Here is a 23,856-nt window from a genome sequence, read left to right on the forward strand (position 1 = left end):
CAGCTTGGGGGGGGCCTCCTGACCCCCACGAGACTTGCCAAAAGTCCAGCGGGGGTCCGGAAGGACCTCCTGCCGTCCAATCGTGTTCGTCTATGGCCGCCGCCATTTTTCGGCGCCATTTTGGAAAATGGCGCCGGCCGAAGACAACAAGATTCAGTAGCAGGAGCCCGTTCCGGACCACTGCCGTTCCGGACCGCCGCTGGACCCGCAGGTTATTTAAGTCATTTGGGGGGGGGTTCGGGAGGGTGGGGGATTTAATTTAAAGGGTCGGGGGTGGGTTTTAGGGGGTTTTAGTGTGCCGGCTCACGATTCTAACGATTTATAACGATAAATCGTTAGAATCTCTATTGTATTGTGTTCCATAACGGTTTAAGACGATATTAAAATTATCGGACGATAATTTTAATCGTCCTAAAACGATTCACATCCCTAGATTGTAAGCCCTCTGGGGATAGAGAAATACCTACAGTACCTGAATGTAAACCGGTGTGATATCTCAATTGAGATGAATGTCGGTATATAAAAATAATAAATAAATAAATAAACCTCTCTGTTGGAATGTCCTTCCTCTCCTGTTTCATTAGTATCCTTCAAGGATACATTTCTCTGAACCATGCACTGCTGAGTGACTGTCAGCTTTCCCCCTTGTTCTAGTTTAAAAGCTGTTCTATCTCCTTTTTACAAGTTAGTGCCAGCAGCTTGCGTCCACTCTGGTTACGGTGGAGCCCATCCTTATGGAAAAGTTTCCCCCTTCCCTAAATGTTTCCCTAGTTCCTTACAAAACTGAATTTGTCTTCCCTGCACCATCGTCTCATCCATGCATTGAATCTCTGGAGCTGTGCCTGCCTCTGGGGACCTGTACGTGGAACAGGAAGCATTTCAGAGAATGCCACCCTGGAGGTTCTGGATTTCAGCTTTCTACCTAAAATCCTAAATTTGGCTTCCAGAACCTCTCTCCCACATTTTCCTATGTCATTGATGCCCACATGTGACACGACAGCTGGTTCCTCCCCAGCACTGCCTATAATCCTATCTAGGTGATGCATGAGGCCTGCCACCTTTGCACCAGGCAGGCAAGTTATCAGGTGGTCCTCACGTCCACCAGCCACCCTGCTATCTACATTTCTAATAACTGAATCACTAAATATGATGGCTGGCCTAACCCTTCCCTCCTGGGCAGTAGCTCTGGGAGACTTGTCTTCATTGTGAGATGACAATACATCACCTGGAGAGGAGGTCCTTGCTACAGGATCACTTCCTGCTACACCAGGGTGATGTTTTCCTACTAGGAGACCTTTCTGATCCAAGGCAGCACTGGGGCTGCCAGACTGGATTTGGGACTTGGCTACTATGTCCCTGAAGGTCTCATCGATGTACCTCTCTGACTCAGCTCCTCCAAGTCCGCTACTCTAGCCTCCAGGGATCAAACTCATTCCCTGAGAGCCAGGAGCTCTTTGTACTGAGTGCACACATACAATCTTTCACTGGCGGGTAAAAAATCATAAATGTGACACTCAATGCAAAAGACTGTAAAGCTCCCCTCTTGCTGCTGGACTGCTGCCTTCATCTTAATTTTATTGAGTTACTGGTTAAGTTTAGGATACTAAGAGAGTTGGAATTAGAGTACTTTATATTTACAAGTGAATTTACCAATTAATCAGCTAGTGTCCTACAAGGGGATGATTAAACCTTCAATAAGGGCTGGTACAATAGTATGATTTAGATATGAGCTTGATTGATTTTTAATGAGAAAGTGTCTCTTGCCTAAAAATCAAGGGTTGAGTGGAAGGGAAAGACAGACAGTAGAATTAACTATCACTGGCTTGCTTATTGCCTCAGATACACACACAAACTCTAAAGACTCTGGGGCGGATTTTAAAAGTCCTGCTCGCGTAAATCCGCCCGGATTTATGCGAGCAGGGCCTTGCGCGCCGGCGCACCTATTTTCAATAGGCCGCTGGCATGCGCAGATCCCCAGGACTCGCATAAGTCCCGGGGTTTTCAGTAGGGGGTGTGTCGGGGGCATGTCGGGGGCGGGGCTGATCGGCGCTGCGTTTTGGGGGCGGGATGCGGCGTTTCGGGGGCGGGCCCGGGAGCGTGGTTTCGGGCCGGAGCGGTTTGGGGGCGTGGCCGCGCCCTCCAGATCCGCCCCCGGATCGCGTCTCGGTGCACCAGCAGCCCACTGGCGCGCGTAGATTTACGTCTCCCTCCGGGAGGCGTAAATCCACGGATAAAGGTAGGGGGGGTTTAGATAGGGCTGGGGAGGTGGGTTAGGTAGAGGAAGGGAGGGGAAGGTGAGAGGAGGGCAAAAGAAAGTTCCCTCCGAGGCCGTTCCGATTTTGGAGCGGTCTCGGAGGGAACGGAGGCAGGCTGCGCGGCTCGGCACACGCCGGCTGCCCAAAATCGGCAGCCTTGTGCGCGCCGATCCTGGATTTTAGAAGATACGCGTGGCTATGCGCGTATCTACTAAAATCCAGCGTACTTTTGTTTGCGCCTGGAGAGCGAACAAAAGTACACGAACGCGCCGTTTTTAAAAATCTACCCCTCTATCTCACTATATCACTTTTCTCCAGACTTTTATAACTACAAAGATTTCCAAAAGCTATACTTACCAATCCTTTTAACCACCATAAATTGATCTTCACTCAAATTATTGATGGGTCTGATATTTGTGCGCCATTTGGCATGTGCTTCTGGTCCTCTTCTACTGCAAAGGGTGTGGGGCCTCTAGTAGCTGGGGCTATGGAATTCAATCCCTGGATTGCTCGTGGTGACCTCTGGACTCCTCTCCCAGAGTTGCTAGGAGCAGTATGCAGATAAGCCTTCCGGTCCTCTTCTACTGCAAAGGGTGCAGGGCCTCTGGAAGCTGGGACTGTGGAATTCAATCCCTGGATTGCTTGTGATGACCTCTGGACTCCTTTCCTGGGGGATGCTGGGAGCAGTATGCAGATGAGCCTTCTGGTCCTCTTCTACACGAGTAAGTTGCCAAATTTTCATTCATAAATTCTTTATTAAATAGTCACTTACACATGTAAATTTTGGCCTCATCTCAGAATGCTCCTGGCCAATTTTTTTCTTACATGCACAGATTTATTTACTAATCCTTACTTTAATGTGTATTTTGAAGATTATAAATCATCATTTATATTATATGCAAATTTTCATGCATGTGTGCTATGTTTGATGAAATTCACCTTCCAGGACCTCTTTGGGATTGAAAGGGATTGTAAAGCTGAACAGCTGGTATGGATGAGAAGAATAACTAGGCTGATTCATCTTTCACTGCTCACAAGTTCTTATGTTTTAACAGTCAGCCAGGCAGCCTCTTTTAGCCCAAACACCACTCTCCTCTTCCATCTCTAGCTCCAGCTACATTTGAATGGCCAAATTAGGCCACAAGGACAGCTATTACTGGCATCAGTAGCATGGGATCCACTTAGTGGTTTGGTAATTGCCAAGTACTTATATCCTGGCTTTGCCACTGTTGGAAACAGGATGCTGGGCTTGATGGACCCTTGGCCTGACCCAGTATGGCAATTTCTTATGCCTGAACCTTCCCTCCCCTCAGAAGGAATGAGAGACTGGGGATGATGGGAACAATATGAGATTTAGCTTTGATCCCAGAAATATTCACAACAGTCTCATAGCTCAGGGCACAATGGACAGAATACCTGGGCACACTAAGCCATGCACCTGCTGAACCCCAAAGTGAAGCCTGCCAGACATGTGACCTAGGGCACCATGAGAAGTGCACCAATCCTCCTATGTGCCCCCCCCCCCCTTCCATGAGGTGCTGGGAGTATGGAGGAACTGCATTGCATTCAACTGCTGCCGGCAGTTTCCTCCAACTCCACCACCCTAGCAATGCAAAGGTGCATAGCTGGACATTTATATGGCTATAGATTTACCGTCTCAAACACCCAAGGGTGACACAACTTCTAGTCAAAATAAGACAAAGTTAACTAAAACTCAGATGTTTACTTGGTTATTCTTGAGTTCCTGTGTCTGGGATTTCCCTCATCACCAGCAATCAGGTCCCAGAAGCTTTGACAATCTTTATTACCTGCCTGATACAAAGGCTGCACTTCTGAGGAAAAAACAATTGCACTACAACTGCTCACCGTAAGTCAATTCAAATTTGCTTGTTACAAGATTTTTGTAAGAAGCTGCGTAATTGGATTTAATTAAGCTGTAATGTTCATGGAGAGAGAATTTATTTTTGGGAAAATAATAATAATAATAATGCTAGAATGGTGCACTTTCATCTCATTGACAATGAATAGGACATGCATTTTAAGGAATGTTTATTATTTCAGAAAGCACTAGAACTAGGCAATATGCCAAGGATTAACAGAAGATTTAAAACAAATTGGATAAGTACTAGCAGACCCCATAAAATGGAAATAATAAATCAGGACCTATACTGAGAATGCATTTGTATGCTTGCTGACCTCTGATTAGAAATGCAGAGTGAATTAAAAACCATTAATGGTAAAGGTTTATTTTATTCCAGATATTGACAGTTACTGGAATCAAATCTCAGACTATGACTCAGAATCATTTTTCATTGTAAGAGAAGGCAACACTTTCCTATGCAAGGAGATTTTGATATTTTTCTTTCCTTAAAAAAAATGTAAGTTGGAATGAAGGATGTATTTATAGTGCCCGAAGTAAAAAAAAAAATACAATAAATGTTCCTGCTAGTTCAAGTTTTCTGCTTTGTTTGTCTCTCTGCTCATCTCCACTTAAGAATGTCCCAGTTGCCCATGATTTTTGTTTATTCACCTAAATCTCTTTTACATTTGCTTAAAGCAAAATCTGGCTTGATGAACTGATTAAATCAGGCTTGGATTAGCAAATGTATCAAGGTGAAATCAGAATATTATTGTCATGATTTAAGAAGATCTAACATTTGCTAACTTAACAGCAATGCTGCCCAGATAATGTCTCCATTATACAGAGTGGTGAGCAGAGCTAATGTAGGAATGTGAGCTGAGCTAATCTTGAATTCCAGAGGGAAAAATGTTTAGGTTTATGCTGAGATATATTCAGAGAGCAAAGTGAGTGTAAATGACTGGCTCCTGTTTCATCACACCTTTTCTTCTCTCTCCTGCCTAATCTACACTTTGTGATTGAGAAGGAAGAAGTAACCCATTGACCAACTGCTAAGTAAAGTAAGTCAATTCCAGATTATATTATTCTTTATTAAGAATGCTTTTAATATAGTTTGACTCATCTTGCTAGTCCAGTCACTGGAAACGCATGGTCAGTATTTGAAGTCAAGGATTACAAAACTCATAAAATATCACACCTGAGTTCATGGGACATGATCCAGAGCAGAAACTAAAGCATTGAGTGGCTAAGAAGCCAGACCATATTATTTTCAGTTTTAAATAAATGGAGAAATTTGAAGATGTGAAGATCTATGTGAAGATCTAGCTTTATTCTTTAACACAAAAATTAACAACATTATAGTGCGCTTCCCTTCCAACCAAGCACCACCTAATTGCCTCTCTGACAGCACTGCTGCAAGGCTCCCTGCTCTTAACACCATTTCATAGGTGGAAATTGAATCTATTGTAAGAAAAATGAGACCTTGCACACACCCCTCCAACACCATTCCTACTAAAACCCTTCTTTCTATCCCAAGCATCATCGCCAAGCCCATCTCCAACATCATTAATAGATCTATTACTCTTGGTACTGTTCCTGGCAATCTTAAACATGCCATTGTTAAACCCATTTTAAAAAAACCAACCCTTGATCCTGCTGACCTTACCAACTTCCGCCCCATTTCAAATTTACCATTTCTCGCTAAAATCCTTGAAAAGGCAGTTAACCGGCAACTAACTGATTACCTAGACGAACACAACATCCTTTCTCAATTGCAATTTGGCTTTCGGAGACACCACAGCACTGAGACACTACTAACTGCTCTATCCGATCACATCCTCAAAGGCCTTGAGAAAGGTATATCTCATATTTTGATCCTTCTGGATATATCCGCTGCTTTTGGTACTGTCAATCATAAAATACTTGCTCATCACCTCACAGATATTGGCATTTCAGGTCCAGCCCTGCAATGGTTCTAATCCTACTTACAAGACAGGCAATACAGTGTACAAATAGGCAACCACACATCCAAAACTTTCCCCTTACCACAAGGTGTACGTCAAGGCTCCTCCCTGTCCTCCACTTTGTTTAACATTTACCTCCTCCCGCTCTGCAATCTTTGACCAATCTAGGCCTCCCGCATTTCATTTACGCAGATGATGTGCAAATTCTCATTCCTATAAAAGACACATTACAAAAAGCCACTGAGACCTGGAAATCCACACTATCGTATTAACACATTGTTGACAAACAATTTCCTGGCACTCAACACTGCCAAAACAGAGATACTACACATCACTCCCCCTGGCATTGCCCCTCCCCTGCACCCAGGCCACAACCCCCTCCCCCCCTTGACTTACACCGAACAGGTACGCAGTCTTGGCATCATCATTGATAACCATCTTGCCTTCAATAAATACATTAACAACACCATCAAAGCAGGTTATTTCAAATTGCACTCCCTCAAAAAAATCAAACCCTTACTACATCTCAACGATTTTCGCACAATTCTACAAGCATTCATTCTCTCCAAAATTGATTATTGCAATGCACTGCTCCTAGGTCTACCCAAAAGCTCACTCCAACCACTTCAACTACTCCAAACTGCCGCTGCACGCATCCTCACCAACACACACAAAAACAATCACATCACCCCAGTGTTAAAACACCTTCACTGGCTACCTGTCGCAGAAAGAATAACGCACAAAACCCTCACTCTCATTAACAAAGCTCTCCATAACCAAAACATGCACTGGTTCCCTGAGCACCTTACCTTTCACAGCTCAAACAGACCCATTAGGGCTGCAACACAGAACTCTTCCCATCCCTTCCCCTAGGCAGTATAAACTCTGCTCCACCAGAGCCCGGGCACTATCTGTGGCAGGACCCGTCTTGTGGAACCAACTTCCCGCTTTCCTGCATCAGGAACCCTGCCACAAGAAATGTAAGCAGAACCTGAAAACTTATGAGTAAGCCCTCTTCACACAAGCATACTCATAAGTGCCTTTATCCCTTTTAATTCTAGTTTCTCCTGCCTTATATTTTGAATACTAATTTATGTTAATGCACTTGACTTCCTATATTACTTAATCCCTTGGTCTTTAGTCACTGTTTGATCCCTCCCTTACGCCACCCTGCTTTGTCTTATTTCTGCAATCTGCCCCAGTTGACCACCGCCTCATTTCTTCTCCTATCTTGTTCCCCCTTAAATTGATTTTTATTGTTCCCTGTAAAGCTAGTTATATATTATTGTTTGTTCTTTTAAGCTAGTTACCTATTTTTGATTGTTCATTGTTCTCTGTAAAGCTCGTTAGCTGCATTTTTGTTTACTGTGAACCGATGAGATGCTCCCAACGTTCATCAGTATATAAAAGCTTCTAATATGTAAATAAATAAAATACATTTATATTTATTGATTTGATTTTAGATACTGCTCCCTTCATAGTTTGCTATATAAGGTTTACATACTAAAAGGAACATACACAATTAAAAACAAGGGACATACAATGTGACTAACAACAACAACATTATAATATAATCATGCATAGCAGCTGATCAGGGTTACTCACTAATAATATTCCTTGCTAAGCTTTGCTAATTATGACACTAGAGCTAAACACATTGTTCTTTGGGTAGATGCTTACAGCTGAAAAATGGTAAAGGATTTCTTTATTTGGAATTAGGTATTTTCTGAGAATAAAATATAAAAATTTGTATTTGCACAGTCATGTGTTTCTCTTGAGATAACCACATTTTGAGGTCACTTGTCCATAGTAATTTAGCCATGTAAATGGCTACTTATAAGGGGGTAACAGATCCATTTGGAAATTGCCTGCTCCTCTGCTAGAAATAAATAAACGTGCAGGTAGAAGAATGCATGTCAGGGCATAAAAGAAGCAAATCTAACCTGTAAAGAATGGAAATGTTCCCAGAGGTAAAGTTAGTGAAGGAAATGAAACAACGATGAGCCAAGTTTTGCATTTAAATATTACTAGGTGCTTGGTTATTTAGGGGAAAAATGAATCAGCAGCAAAAGCAGGTCTACATCTCCATGAACTCCTTTCCCCTCGGCAGTTTTCAAAGGGAAGGCCTGGGTGAACTTTCCCTTTCAGAACTGATGCAAAGCCGATGGCTACAAGCGCCTGGGAATTATGCAGCAAAACTGCCAGTTCAGAGAATTGTCCCCACTGAGAGTCATTTTATAAACGTGAGCACAGGTGTAATGTATGATGGACCTGTCACCTGGGAGGAGATTTTCATAGGAATATGTTCCTTTATAAAAGTGGACCAGTGTGTATGTATGATGGACCTGTCACCTGGGAGGAGATTTTCATAGAAATATGTCTCTTTATAAAAGTGAGCACAGGTGTAATGTATGATGGACCTGTCACCTGGGAGGAGATTTTCATAGAAATATGTTCCTTTATAAAAGTGAGCACAGGTGTAATGTATGATGGACCTGTCACCTGGGAGGAGATTTTCATAGAAATATGTTCCTTTATAAAAGTGAGCACAGGTGTAATGTATGATGGACATGTCACCTGGGAGGAGATTTTCATTAGAAATATGTTCCTTTATAAAGTGAGCACAGGTGTAATGTATGATGGACATGTCACCTGGGAGGAGAGTTTCATAGAAATATGTTCCTTTATAAAAGTGAACACAGGAGGCAAATGTATGATGGACATGTCACCTGGGAGGAGATTTTGATAGAATATGTTCCTTATAAAAGTGAACACAGGAGTAAGTAGTCAGTATGATGGACATGTCACCTGGGAGGAGATTTTCATAGAAATATGTTCCTTTATAACATGAGCACAGGTGTAATGTATGATGGACATGTCACCTGGGAGGAGATTTTCATAGAAATATGTTCCTTTATAAAAGTGAGCACAGGTGTAATGTATGATGGACATGTCACCTGGGAGGAGATTTTCATAGAAATATGTTCCTTTATAAAAGTGAGCACAGGTGTAATGTATGATGGACATGTCACCTGGGAGGAGATTTTCAGAGAAATATGTTCCTTTATAAAAGTGAGCACATTTGTAATGTATGATGGACATGTCACCTGGGAGGAGATTTTCATAGGAATATGTTCCTTTATAAAAGTGAGCACAGTTGTAATGTATGATAGACATGTCACCTGGGAGGAGATTTTCATAGAAATATGTTCCTTTATAAAAACGAGCACAGGTGTAATGTTTGATGGACATGTCACCTGCGAGGAGATTTTCCTAGAAATATGTTCCTTTATAAAAGTGAGCACAGGTGTAATGTATGATGGACATGTCACCTGGAGGAGATTTCAAGGAAATATGTTTCTTTATAAAAGTGAGCACAGGTGTAATGCATGATGGACATGTCACCTGGGAGGAGACTTTCATAGAAATATGTTCCTTTATAAAAGTGAGCACAGGTGTAATGTATGATGCACATGTCACCTGGGAGGAGATTTTCATAGAAATATGTTCCTTTATAAAAGTGAGCACAGGTGTAATGTATAATGGACATGTCACCTGGGAGGAGATTTTCCTAGAAATATGTTCCTTTATAAAAGTGAACACAGGTGTAATGTATGATGGACATGTCACCTGGGAGGAGATTTTCATAAAAATATGTTCCTTTATAAAAATGAGCACTGGTGTAATGTGTGATGGACCTGTCACCTGGGAGGAGATTTTCATAGAAATATGTTCCTTTATAAAGGTGAGCACAGGTGTAATGTATGATGGACATGTCACCTGGGAGGAGATTTTCATAGAAATATGTTCCTTTATAAAAGTGAGCACAGGTGTAATGTATGATGGACATGTCACCTGGGAGGAGATTTTGATAGGAATATGTTCCTTTATAAAAGTGAGCAGAGGTGTAATGTATGATGGACATGTCACCTGGGAGGAGATTTTCATAGAAATATGTTCCTTTATAAAAGTGAGCACAGGTGAAATGTATGATGGACCTGTTACCTGGGAGGAGATTTTCATAGAAATATTTTCCCTTCTTTATCTCCTGTTTCTGGCTCTCTTTCTACTTATTTTGTGACTGTCTTATTCCATATGATTATACTGTAAGCATTTCTTGTGTTCTCTTTCTTCCTTATATGATGGATTTTCTACTATATGGATCCCTTATTTTTCCTTACAAATTATACATGAATGTTATTCTGAAAATATAAATAAAATGTTAAAAATTTTAAAAAATTGTGCACATGGTCAAAACCTGTGTGTGAAAAGCACTCACTGACTATAGTCCAAATTTTCAAAGGGGAATTACAAGCACAAGTCTGCTTTGAAAATTAAGGCTATGTGCAGAAACCCTGCCAGACTTGTGCGCACATATTTATAAATCCTCCTGAGCAGGTGCAAGTGTGTGTGTGTGTGTGTGTGTGTGCGTGTGTATGTGTACATTTACAGGCATGCTTCTGAAAATCAAAAGTATATGCAGAAAACATTTCCCTATCCCAACTGTACCCTTCAGAAAGCTTCCTTTTGTGATCATAAAAGTTGACCCTTAAATGAGGAAAGCTCCTAATTTTACTCACACAACCCGCTGGGCAATTTTCAAAAGCCCTTATTCATGCATAAAAATGGGAGTCAGACATTTTGAGAATCAGGCCCAGTTTGTTGCAGTTACACTTTATGATTATTGTAAAAGCCAATCTGTTACGTCTATGCTCCTTATTGTGATGTGTAAACCTCTATACATTACAAACATTGGGAATGCCCAGGCAAATTTCTTCTTACGTGTTCTGAAATTTTAATATAGCAGGACATTTCCATAAATCCATCACCAGGGTAAGTTTCTATTTTGCCAGATATAAGGGCTGCCCGAAAGCTGCCCACTGTTAACCCCACTAAAGCTACATTTGGGTTTTCACAAGAAGCATACTTTTAGCTCTTAAAGGGAAACATTACTGAAGGTGAAGGAAGGGAGACATGTAATTGGTTATTTATTTTATTTATAACTTTTATATACCGAGGTTCAATTAACAAGATTAATTATCACTTCGGTTTACATTACAACCAGCAAAATAACATAGACAAAGTCTTGTTTTACAATGAACAGGGAAGAATAACCTGGATAAAACAATGAACAGGGTAGAAATAACCTGGAAAACATAAAATGGGTGAAGCAAGTATAGTGAATAGGGTTTGTATAACTTGGGCGAAAAGCAAGGAAATTAAATAGGGGAGGACTGTGAAGGCCTCAAGTTGGATAGTCTACTCATGATGCGGATAAGAACCAAGGCTGAGGTGAGTAGTTATGGGAAGGCTTGTTTGAACAACAAAGTCTTAAGTCTCTTCTTAAAGGTGATTGGACATTGTTCCAGCCTCAGTTCAGGAGGGAGCAGGTTCCATTGCTTGGGGCCCGAGGCAGAAATAGCTCTCTTACTGAAGGAGGTCTTGATGGTGGGTGCTTGAAGCGTGCCTCTCTGGGCTAGTCTAATTGGACGCACTGAGGTGTGGAGTTGCAAAGGTATTGTAAGATCCAGAGGAGTAATGTTGTGTATGGCGTTGTGAATGACTGTTAGTAGTTTATGAAGGATTCTAAACTTAATTGGTAGCCAATGTAGATTCTTTAAAATTGGAGTTATATGGTCCCTCTTATTGGATTTTGTGGGGATCCTGGCTGTGGCATTCTGTAGTAGCTGGAGAGGTTTGAGTGAAATATCAGGCAGGCCGTGAAGGAGTGAATTACAATAGTCAATTTTGGAAAATATGATGGCTTGTAAAACTGACCTAAAATCGTGGAAATGGAGGAGGGGTCGTAGTCGTTTTAGAACTTGGAGTTTAAAATAACACTCCTTTACTGTGTTGTTGATGAATCCTGTGAAGCTCATTTGGCTGTCTATGATTACCCCGAGGTTTCTTACCTTTGGAGAGAAAATAGGGGACATTGGCTGTTGAACGTTATTTAGTGGTACGCTGCCATCTTGTGTGATTAGTATGTATTCTGTTTTGTCGGTGTTGAGTAACAAATTAAGCTTTGAGAGGAGGTTGTTAATGTGGATGAGACAGGCATTCCAATGGAGAAGAGTTTTTTGCAGCGAGTCGGTGATCAGTATCAGGATTTGGACATCGTCAGCATAAAGATAATATGTAAGTTTCCGCTTGGAGAGTAGATTGCAAAGGGGGAGAAGATAGATATTGAATAGTGTCGGTGATAAAGATGAACCTTGAGGAACTCCTAGGGAAGAGATGAAAGGGGGGGGGGGGGGATTCTTTGCTGTTAATCTTGACTTTGTAATGCCTATTTTGAAGGAAGGACTTGAACCAGTTTAGTACGGTATTTTTGATGCCGATCTCCGCTAGCCTGTCAATGAGACATTGATGGTTCACTGTGTCGAATGCGGCCGATAAATCTAGGAGGATGAGAAGACAGGGCCGTTTCTTTTCCAGGTTCATGAGGATGATATCAGACAGAGAAATAAGAGATTCTGTATTTCTAGCTTTGCGAAATCCTAGTTGAGCTGGGGAGAGGATATTGTTGTTGTCCAGAAACTCGGAGAGTTGTTTGTTGACAATTCTTTCTAGGATCTTGGCGATGATAGGAAGGTTTGCAATAGGACGAAAGTTTGCTGGGTTGTCTGTGGAGAGGTTTGTTTTTTTTTTTTAGAAGGGGTTTTAAGCTAGCCAGTTTGAGAGGGTCGGGGACATGACCTTGTGCTAAGGAAGCATTGATGATATGTGAGATGGGCTTAGAGACTTCAGTGGCGCTTGAAATGAGAAGATTAGCAGGAATCGCATCAAAAGGGTGGGAGGCTGGTTTTAGTTTCCTCAGTAGTGACTCTATTTCTAGTGAGGAAGTTGATTCAAATTCTTCCATGAATGCCTTAAGAGGCGATGAGGCTTTGAAAGGTTGATTAGTCATAGAGATGAGAGGGGGTGCCGTGAGAAGAGGACATGATTGGCCCGGGGATGTAAGCGTTGTGCGGGCGGCCAGTAAATTAGTTATTTTGTCTTTGAAGTAGTTGGCAAGTTCAATGGATTTGAGAGCTGCTTTGTCATCTGGGATAGCCGGAACTGGAGGTTTAGTAAGAGAAGAAACCAGTGAGAAAAGGGCTTTTGGATCAAAGATGAAATTATGGATTTTCTGGGAGTAGAAATCTTTTTTTGTCTGAAGAATTTTGATCCTGTAATGGTGCATAAACGATTTGAAAGAAGCTAGGTTTGAGGAGGAAGGATTCCTGCGCCAGCTCTGTTCCCTTTTTCTAAGTTCGCGTTTCATGGATTTTAATTCTGGAGAGAACCAGGGTTTTTTCATGTCCTTGTTTGAGAGGATAACTTTAGTTTTTAGGGGGCATATCAAGTCTGCCACTTTACTCGTTATTTTGGATAATGAGGATAAGGCAGTGTCTGCGTCTGTGAGGTCTAAATGGTTAAGTTCTGGAGAGAAGTGAGAGATTAAGGTTTCCTGATTGCATAATTTTCTGAGTTGAATTGTGGCTTTCTGTGAGGAGGAGGGCGTAGAGAGTTGGTTGAGGAATGACGTGGAGATAAGTTTGTGGTCAGACCAGGGAATTGGCTGACAGACAATGTGGGATGCTTGGGCTAGGCTTTGGTTAATAAAAATTAAATCCAAGGTGTGCCCTGCTTTGTGAGTGGGCTCCTTTATAAGTTGTTTGAAGCCCAAGCAGGAAAGAGTAGGGATGTGAATCGTTTTAGGACGATTAAAATTATTGTCCGATAATTTTAATATCGTCTTAAACCGTTATGGAACACAATACAATAGAGATTCTAACGATTTATCGTTATAAATCGTTAGAATCGTGAGCCGGCACACTAAAACCCCCTAAAACCCACCCCCGACCCTTTAAATTAAATCCCCCACCCTCCCGAACCCCCCCCCCCAATGACTTAAATAACCTGCGGGTCCAGCGGCGGTCCGGGACGGCAGCGGTCCGGAATGGGCTCCTGCTCCTGAATCTTGTTGTCTTCAGCCGGCGCCATTTTCCAAAATGGCGCCGAAAAATGGCGGCGGCCATAGACGAACACGATTGGATGGCAGGAGGTCCTTCCGGACCCCCGCTGGACTTTTGGCAAGTCTCGTGGGGGTCAGGAGGCCCCCCACAAGCTGGCCAAAAGTTCCTGGAGGTCCAGCGGGGGTCAGGGAGCGATTTCCCGCCGCGAATCGTTTTCGTACGGAAAATGGCGCCGGCAGGAGATCGACTGCAGGAGGTCGTTCAGCGAGGGTTCCGGCGCCTCGCTGAACAACCTCCTGCAGTCGATCTCCTGCCGGCGCCATTTTCCGTACGAAAACGATTTGCGGCGGGAAATCGCTCCCTGACCCCCGCTGGACCTCCAGGAACTTTTGGCCAGCTTGTGGGGGGCCTCCTGACCCCCACGAGACTTGCCAAAAGTCCAGCGGGGGTCCGGAAGGACCTCCTGCCGTCCAATCGTGTTCGTCTATGGCAGCCGCCATTTTTCGGCGCCATTTTGGAAAATGGCGCCGGCTGAAGACAACAAGATTCAGGAGCAGGAGCCCATTCCGGACCGCTGCCGTTCCGGACCGCCGCTGGACCCGCAGGTTATTTAAGTCATTTGGGGGGGGTTCGGGAGGGTGGGGGATTTAATTTAAAGGGTCGGGGGTGGGTTTTAGGGGGTTTTAATGTGCCGGTTTTGCGATTTTTCGATTTTTCACGATTTTTCACAATATTTTACCCCCCCAAACGGCAACAATACGATTCCCTCCCCCTCCCAGCCGAAATCGATCGTTAAGACGATCGAGGACACGATTCACATCCCTAGGAAAGAGTATTAAGGAAGGATTTGCGGTTTGAGGGAAGCGGAGTGGCGTCCACATGGAGATTGAAATCGCCTAACAGGATGGCCAGGGCATCAGAGTTTATGTATTTAGCTATAATTTCTATCAGGGGAGATGGGTCGGAATCTACGCATCCAGGTGGGGCATAAGTGAGACCTATTTGACGTTGAGCCAATTTGAAAACTGCAAATTCAAGGGAGCTGGACGAGATAGTTGATTGAAGTGTTAGCCCCAGATTTTTTTTTTGCAGCAAGGAGTAGACCTCCTCCTCTTTACTTCTCTCTGGAAATGGAGATGTTTTCACTCGCACTCGCACTCCTCTAATACAGTCACCAATCTCCTTACAAAAATGTTTTAACAATGTTGCCAGTGACCGTGTGGCACAATGGTATAAAGGTATAAAGGTTTTCCTTTGTTAAAAAATTTTTGTAAGGAGATTGGTGACTGTATTAGAGGAAGGTGGAGGATCTTCATAGGATGACGTATGAGGAGAGATTGAAGAATCTAAATATGTACACCCTGGAGGAGAGGAGGAGCAGAGGTGATATGATACAGACTTTCAGATACTTGAAAGGTTTTAATGATCCAAAAACAACGACAAACCTCTTCCGTAGGAAAATAATCAGCAGAACCAGGGGTCACGATTTGAGGCTCCAGGGAGGAAGATTCAGAACCAATGTCAGGAAGTATTTCTTCACGGAGAGGGTGGTGGATGCCTGGAATGCCCTTCCGGAGGAAGTGGTGAAGACCAGAACTGTGAAAGACTTCAAAGGGGCGTGGGATAAACACTGCGGATCCATAAAGTCAAGAGGCCGCCAATGAAGAGTGGGTGACTCGCCAGAATGATGGCTATTGACACAATACCCTTATTAAATAAACATACACATGCTTACTGTGACTCCTACATCGCTCTAAGCTTGAACAGCAAGAGGTAATGGAAAAAAGGATTTGCACTCATAAAGAGGGGAGTAGCTGGCTTGTTACGGCGGTTACTACCCCAAACCAAATATGCCTGATACTTCACTTTCAATGCATATACAGCATAGCTCTCTGCTTCAATGACAGGGGAGAAGAATAACTGATACTTCACACATCCAGCAGAGCTCTCTGCTACAACGGCAAAGGAGAAGAAAAAGGGTTCGCACTCAAAACGCGGGGAGTAGCTGGCTTGTTACGGCAGTTACTACCCCAAACCAAATGTGCCTGATACTTCACTTTCCATGCATATCCAGCATGGTTCTCTGCTGCATCGGCATGGGAGAAAGACTGATACATCACGCATTTCCAGCATAGCTCTCTGCTTCAACGGCAGGGGAAAAAAAAAAAAACAAAACAAAAAACTGATGCTTCACGCATATCCTGCATAGCTTCAACGACAGGGGTGAAGAAAAAAAAAAGGATTCGCAATCACAAAGCGAGGAGTAGCTGGCTTGTTACGGCGGTTACTACCCCAACCAAATGTGCCTGATACTTCACTTTCAAGGCATATCCAGCATGGCTCTCTGCTTCTACAGCAGGGGAGAAGAAAAAAAAAACCAACAAGAGCTGTACAACATAGTCTAGGTAAAACAAATAAGCATGGGTGTAGCTTGCTTATCGCAGCGGTTACTGCCCCTACTACCCCTAACTAATCAAGCTAGATATTTCACTTGCATGCAGCTCCATCACTGCTCTCTACATTAATGGTGGGGGTGGAAGGGGAATAGAACAAGGAGCTAAGAGTAACAGATAAGAATGAGAGAAAAAATGTGTGAGGCTTGCTGGGCAGACTGGATGGGCCATTCGGTCTTCTTCTGCCGTCATTTCTATGTTTCTATGTTTCTATGTTTCTATGAGTGTGAGTGCGAGTGAAAACATCCCGTGGCATGGTGACTTTGAAACTGGGTACGCATTGGCAACAAGCCATGAAATACACAGGAAGCAGAACGTGTTGAAGGAGTATCAAGCTGGATACATTTTTGGTGAATGGTTGTAAGGAGCTGGGGATCCTATCTATATGCGGCAATGTTGTGATGCTGTTAAAGATCTTTAAGAAGAAGCTGAGGAATATATAAAAAAAAATTTTGTACCACATTTCCATATGAAGAAGGGTGTTTTCTTGTCATTATAAAGAATCCCTGAGGAAGCCCGTGACAACGGGCGAAACGAGATCTTCGTTTTGTGTTAATTTGTGAGGCAGTGGCACTATATGATATATAAATTATAATATGGAAATGTACTTAGGTGGTATTAATTAATATACTGTATTCATTAATGTTAAATTGTGAGGTAGTGCAAGTACCCGCTGTTTATAAGTATATAAGGTACATGAATTCATTGTGGATAGGTGGTTGTTTTTATTATGATGGAATGATTGAGTATGGATGTATAGTGTGGTTGTAGGGTAATGAATGTATGTTGGTTTTAGACGTTGAAAAACCGCATAGATAGGCGATCTTATGTATTAGCAAAGGTTTAAGGTTCAAGGATCATTTTGTACTGTATATTTAAAAAAAAGTTTGTTTGAACATGATCATTTAATATATGTCCTCTAGGTATGTTGTTTCTATATAATTGAGATAGAGGGACTGCACAAGTATTGTGCACCTGTTAAAACTTTCTGGTTCATAGTATACCATCCATCATTCGGACTACACTCAACCTCCAGCTTCCTTCACTCGGACTACACTCAACCTCCAGCTTCCTTCACTCGAACCGCACTCAATCTCTACCATCCATCATTCGGACTACACTCAACCTCCAGCTTCCTTCACTCGGACTACACTCAACCTCCAGCTTCTTCACTCGGACTACACTCTATCTCTATCATCCATCACTCGGACTACACTCAACATCCAGCTTCCTTCACTCGAACCGCACTCAATCTCTACCATCCATCATTCGGTCTACACTCAAACTCCAGCTTACTTCACTCGGTCCTCTCTCAACCTCAACCTCCAGCATCCATCACTCGGACCCCCCTTTGTGCAGCCCCTGAGAACAGAACCTGCTTCATTGGCCACGTCTTTCTCCTTTCATATCTTGAAAAGAACTCAGCGTTTCACCCTCAAAACTTTAGGTTTACATAGGAAACAAGAGTCAAGACAGCTGAGTCAACATCAACAACCAACATGCTAACTGGTTTCCCAATCCCATTACATCACCATTTTTGCCATGGTTCATACTCCATTCCTATCATCAGGAAACAACGCAATCATCAAACTAAACCTCTACCACAACATTACAACCGTCAACAAAGGCTAATTCCAATTATGATTTCACCTATCACTCAATTCCTGGGCCTTTCTCTTCTATCCCTAACACTTTTCAACGCACAATCGCTTTCGAAAAAAACTCACATCTTAAATGATTACCTTACAGAAGTAAACCCAGATATCTGTGCAATCACAGAAACATGGCTTAAACCCACAGATATAGCTCTATTAAACCAACTACCTACTCAACTTTACAATTTTTTCTCCATCCCTAGACTCAAAAGAAAGGGAGGAGGTCTGTTCCTAGCATCCAAGAAAGAGCTAGGTTTAACTTTACAATATTCAAATATCACATCGAACATAGAGTTTGCAGTTTTTAAATCCGAGCATCTACAAATTGGCCTAATCTACGCTCCTCCTGGAACTATAGACTCTGACCCCTCTCCGGTCATTGAACTTACCGCCAAATATTTCAACCCAGATAAACCTGCCATTTTATTGGGAGATTTCAACATACATGTCGATGCTTCACCACAAACAGCAAACTGTGTTACCCTACTTTCATCACTCAGCTATATGGGTTTCACACAAATAATAAAAAGCCCAACCCATAAAGCAGGCCACACGTTGGACCTTATTTTCATTAATCAGTGTATCTTGCCCTCTGATTCACCCTCTTGTTTTCCTGTCCCTTGGACGGACCATCAAATTATCAACACGACACTCAAGCTCTCAGGACATCCTCCCACTTCATTCCCAAAAACCACTATTCAATTTAGGAAACCCTGTTCCACAGACCTTCTTAGCAACCATCTCTCTAATGAATTATCTCAACTTGATCTCTCCAACGCTTCTACAGCCATATCTTCATGGTGCAACATCACCAATAAAATCGCAGATCTAACCTTTCCTTCAATCACCAAAGTAGTACAACCTTCGCCTGACAACAGAAAACCCTGGTTCACCACTGAATTGAAGCTGCTTAAACAAAAACTAAGAAATAAAGAACACACATGGAGAAAAAACCCATCCCCCACAACATTAGCTGTATACAAAACCACTCTCAATGCCTACAGGATCAACATTCTTAAAACTAAGAGAGACTTTTTCTCTAAAAAAATACATCATTTCATCTTTGATTCGAAAGCACTCTTCTCCTACGTTTCTGCCCTCACTAAACCAACCCCTCCTACCATCCCAGATGATCAAGCTCTCAACAAAGCCTCCGAACTAGCTGAATACTTCAAGGAAAAAATTGATAAATTGACTGTCTCTTTCTCTTCATCTAGTTCTTCTCCTCCATCTCCACCTAATACTCCACCAAAACTAAATACGACTCTAGAAACTTTTGAAACCACATCAGCTCTTGAGATCGAAAATATTCTCAAGAAAATGAAACCATCCTCTCATCCCTTAGACACAATTCCAAACAACCTCCTCATTGCTATAAGGAATACCATTTCAAAGCCAATTGCCAATATCATTAATTGCTCTCTTTCCCAAGGTCTAGTTCCTGACCAACTTAAACTAGCAATTCTTAAACCTCTTCTTAAAAAACCAAATCTTCCGGCCACAGATCCAGCTAACTTCCGCCCAATAGCCAATTTATTTATTTATTTTATTTAACATTTTTCTATACCGACCTTCAAGGTTGAATACCATATCAGGTCGGTTTACATCGAACAGGGGTAGATCAGTATAACGTAACATAACATAAGGAGCAAATTTTGTGGTAAGAGACAAGAGCAGAGAAGCAAAAAGTTACATAATAACAAGGACCTTGAACTTGGAAGCTGGTTCAGCTGGAAAAAGAGAAGCCTTAAGAAGGTATTAAATTAAGTACATTGTGACAGGGGCCGACCAATGGCATCGGTAGCCCCTGTCACATGGTAAAGGCAAAGAGCCACCTGTGCCATTTTGATTAGAAGCAACCGATGGCCCAAGAGGGGGGAGATTGCTCCTGGGATCCTGCTGGACACCAGGGACTTTCAGCAAGTCTTGGGGGGTTGGGCAAGCCTTGGGGGGTTGGGAGGGTGGGGAGTTGCAATTAATTAAATTTGAAGGGTTGGGGTAGGGTTTTGTTTTTTTTTGGGTTTTTTTAAAGTGCCCTTTCTCCCCCCCCAAAAAAAACCCAATAAGAAAACCACACAAAATGTTGTGGGTTTTCCTATTATTTCCTCAGCCCTTCCGAAATGTAATGAAATAGGAAAACTTTATTTCCTATTTTGTTCCAAACGAATGCACATCCCTAATGTTTACAAAAGCAAAAATAAAAAGAAATGTGTGTCCCTACCCTTCCCATCAAAACAAAAAAATTAAACCTCCTCCAGCCTTCCCTTCCAAAACAACACTTGACACTAGGCTTGGGCCATTCACAGGTACCAAATTTAAAGAATAGAGAAGGATGGCTAGAGTGAGTAGACATTGCTCTTCCACTTTTGTTCTATGAACCCCCACAGGTGCAGTAAGGAGGGGCAAGGCAGATCCACAACCTCAACAGGTTATTAGGGTTGAAAGCAGGGAACTGTTATGAAGACCGGCCACAGAGGCCGTGGCCGGCTCTTCTCACCTCTCCTTTGCGGCACCGAGGACTCACTCCCACGGCGCGGTATGGCAGGAACGCCATTGCCATCAACCTCTGGCCCTTGTGCGGCTTCCCCGCCGCTGAGCCCTGTTCCAGCCAAGAATTTCGCTCACACACGTGCCCTTCCCCGAGACTTAAAGGGGCCGCGATGCGCTAGGACTGCCGGGCTTCTTCAGATGACGTCACTCCCTTGGGATTATATAAGGCAAGCTCTGGCAACCAGAGCTTGCCTTTGCAACTGGCCTCCTCCTTAGGTTGTCTGGACTCCTGTTACTCTCTCTAGTCTCTTGAATCTCTTTGTTTGTCCGTTATTGACCTTGGCTTGCCTGTGACCTCGTTTGACCTCCGGAACCCGACCTCTGCCTGATTGACCACGCTTATCATTCAGTCCTGTTCCAGTGCCCTGCTGGCTCAGTGCCTGCCTGTTCCTGTGCAACCCCAGGTAGTACCCTCGGACTGTCTTCTGGTACTGACCTCGGCATGTTCCTGACCTTCCTGTTTGTCTGCCGCCTGCCTCAAAGACCTCAGCCTGTTCCAGATCTACTCGCCTGTATGCCGCCTGCCTCTAGACCTCTGCTTGCCTCTGACTACGTCTGACCTCTGGTATCTGATCCTTGCTTCGTTGACCACTCCTCGGACTGAACTATGGACATTGACCTTTCACCTGCATGACCTCGCCTCCAGATTCTGGCTCTGTTCCTTGCCTTGTCATCACCAACTCTGTTCTGGTTCTCCCTGCTCCAACTTGAACCCAACCCGTGCTCCTTCTGTGTCTGTGGGCACGCCTGACTTCCATTCCCCCAGGAGACGCTGCAAGGCCACCTAAGTCCAATGGGCCCAAGTCCCTATGGGCTCCTCCCGGGGGGACCTCGGGCTTCCAGTGGTGATGCTCTAACTAGCCTCTGTCTCCTTCAGTGCTCCACCCCCTGGGGGCAGTTATCTCCTGTTCCCTTTCAGGAGCCATTCCATTCTTGCCCCAGGCCAAGGGTCCACCCCCCGAGCGCAACAGGAACAAAGAAGCCCAGGGAGGAACTAACTGGTCTTCGCTTAGACCAGCTGGGTAAGGGAGGTGTTGGATGACCTCAGGGTAGCTCTTTTATTTGGTTTAATTTTATTGTTTACAAAATAAATGCACACAAATATTTTCAAGCAATGCATTATGGATTTGGATGTACTAAATCCTACCATCATTCGAAAAATAAAAACATTTTTTTTTAATATTGAAAAGGAGGTGGTGGAGGGGAAAACTCAATAAGATGCACGTGATGTTCACATGCCTCAATTCTTTTGTGTTTATTTATTCTCCAGCCTCCCTCAGAAGATCAGAGATGAGAGCTCTACATTGTTTACATTCCTGTGACTGCCTAATCTCTCACACATTCTTCCTAAGATGGTATTTCTCAGAAGTGTGATTACTCCTACACCTTACTTTTTTCCTCTCACCTTGTAATTGCTAACTTGGTGAGAGGGAGGATGTGAAAATGGAAATGATAATGGATGATAAATCATTAAAAATAGGAATTGGCTGCCTCTCATCACCGTGACTCAGGAATTTTCAACACTGATAGCCATAGGCATGATTGGGACTACTTATATATTATAGTTTTCAATATTCATTCAATTGCAATGTTTTAATCTCTTTCTTCATATCCTAACAGATTATGGGCACTGAAACAATGGAGATGGAGAATAAGACAGGGACAACAGGATTCATTATTCTGGGCTTTAATAAATATTCTCATGAGGAAACCTTAATTTATGTAATAGTTTTACCAGCCTTCTTTATCTCTATTCTGGGAAACCTTGGATTTCTAACATTAATGTGGTCTGACCATCATCTCCACAAACCCATGTACTTCTTCCTCAGTAACCTGTCCTTCATCGATATCTGTAACACCACAGTCACACTCTCAACATTTCTGCAAAGTCTCATAAAAGGGAAAACATTAATTTCCTTCTCTCTATGTATGACACAGCTTTACTTTTTCATAAGTTTAACAAGTACTGAATTCTTCCTCCTCACTGCTATGGCCTATGATCGTTATGTGGCAATATGCAACCCCTTACGATACCCACTCATGATGAATAAAAGGATCTGTATTTTACTGGTGGCTGCATCATGGTTAACTGGCTCTCTGGATGGAGTTCCTTTTGAAATTCTCATATCTCAGTTCTCCTATTGTGGCTCCAATGAGATTGACCACTTCTTCTGTGACCTCACTGCACTGCTAAAATTATCCTGTAGTGATACCCACAACTTTGAAATACTTGTACTTTCTGAAGGAGCAGTTTTGTCTCTCATCCCATTTCTTCTAACTCTATCATCCTACATCTTTGTCATAGTAGCCATCTTGAAAATCCATCATTCTGAAGGGAGAAGAAAGGCCTTCTCCACCTGTTCCTCCCACCTCACAGTTGTTTTTCTATTTTATGGGACAGTTTTGTTTGTATACATGAGGCCAAGTTCAATGCAATCACCAGAGCAAGACAAAGTATTTGCCCTTCTGTACACAGTACTCACCCCCATGCTAAACCCCATTATTTATAGTCTAAGAAATCAAGAAGTTAAAAATGCCCTTAGAAAAATCATCATTAAAAAATAAATGAAATGAAAAAAGACTCTTTCTGCATTCCATCTGAAATGCCGTGAGGAATAAACACTTATCTGGTGCTTGTTTGTATTGCTTCTTATGAAGTGAATGAAGAACCATGTAAAACTGCTCAATGTAATTCTTGTGTTGTTTTTCTTTTTTAAAATATTGGTTGATGGTAAAGGAGACCTCCACTCCATCTGACTTGTTAATAGTGATGACAATATGATCAAATTTTACTTAATTACTGGAGGAAATATACTAAAAATATCTATTAGAAATGCATTTAACTTTCAGAGTGGTGATTAAGATAAAATGAAAAAGCATAGCAGGGAGACTAAATAAATTATTTGCTTCTGTCTTCACTAAGGAAGATGAAAGAGATATATACCCATGCCAGAAATAATATTCAAAGTTTCAGCAAAATGGAAACAAATCTCAGTGTACCTGGAAGATATAATAGGTTAAATTGACAAAATATAATTTAGCAAATCATCTGGACCAGATGGTATACATTCCATAGTGTTGAAAGAACTGAAATATTAAATAATGTACTTGCTATTAATAATGTGTAAACTATCATTATAAATCATCTATGGTACCTGAA

At 42.5% G+C, this 23,856-nt stretch overlaps 1 protein-coding gene across 1 annotated transcript; it reads left to right on the forward strand.

The window, feature by feature from the left end:
• Positions 1-22,334: 22,334 nt before the first annotated feature.
• On the forward strand, positions 22,335-23,261 carry LOC115077635 (olfactory receptor 2M4-like). Its single transcript, XM_029579930.1, has one exon. It carries the CDS (start codon positions 22,335-22,337, stop codon positions 23,259-23,261), a length of 927 nt encoding a protein of 308 aa, XP_029435790.1.
• The last annotated feature ends 595 nt before the right edge of the window (positions 23,262-23,856 follow it).

Source organism: Rhinatrema bivittatum, chromosome 16 (assembly GCF_901001135.1).
Source record: "Rhinatrema bivittatum chromosome 16, aRhiBiv1.1, whole genome shotgun sequence".
NCBI lineage: Eukaryota > Metazoa > Chordata > Amphibia > Gymnophiona > Rhinatrematidae > Rhinatrema > Rhinatrema bivittatum.

Bases quoted from the DNA above. Each gene is read 5' to 3' on its own strand.
- LOC115077635 (XM_029579930.1), top strand. From the start codon at position 22,335: ATGGAGATGGAGAATAAGACAGGGACAACAGGATTCATTATTCTGGGC.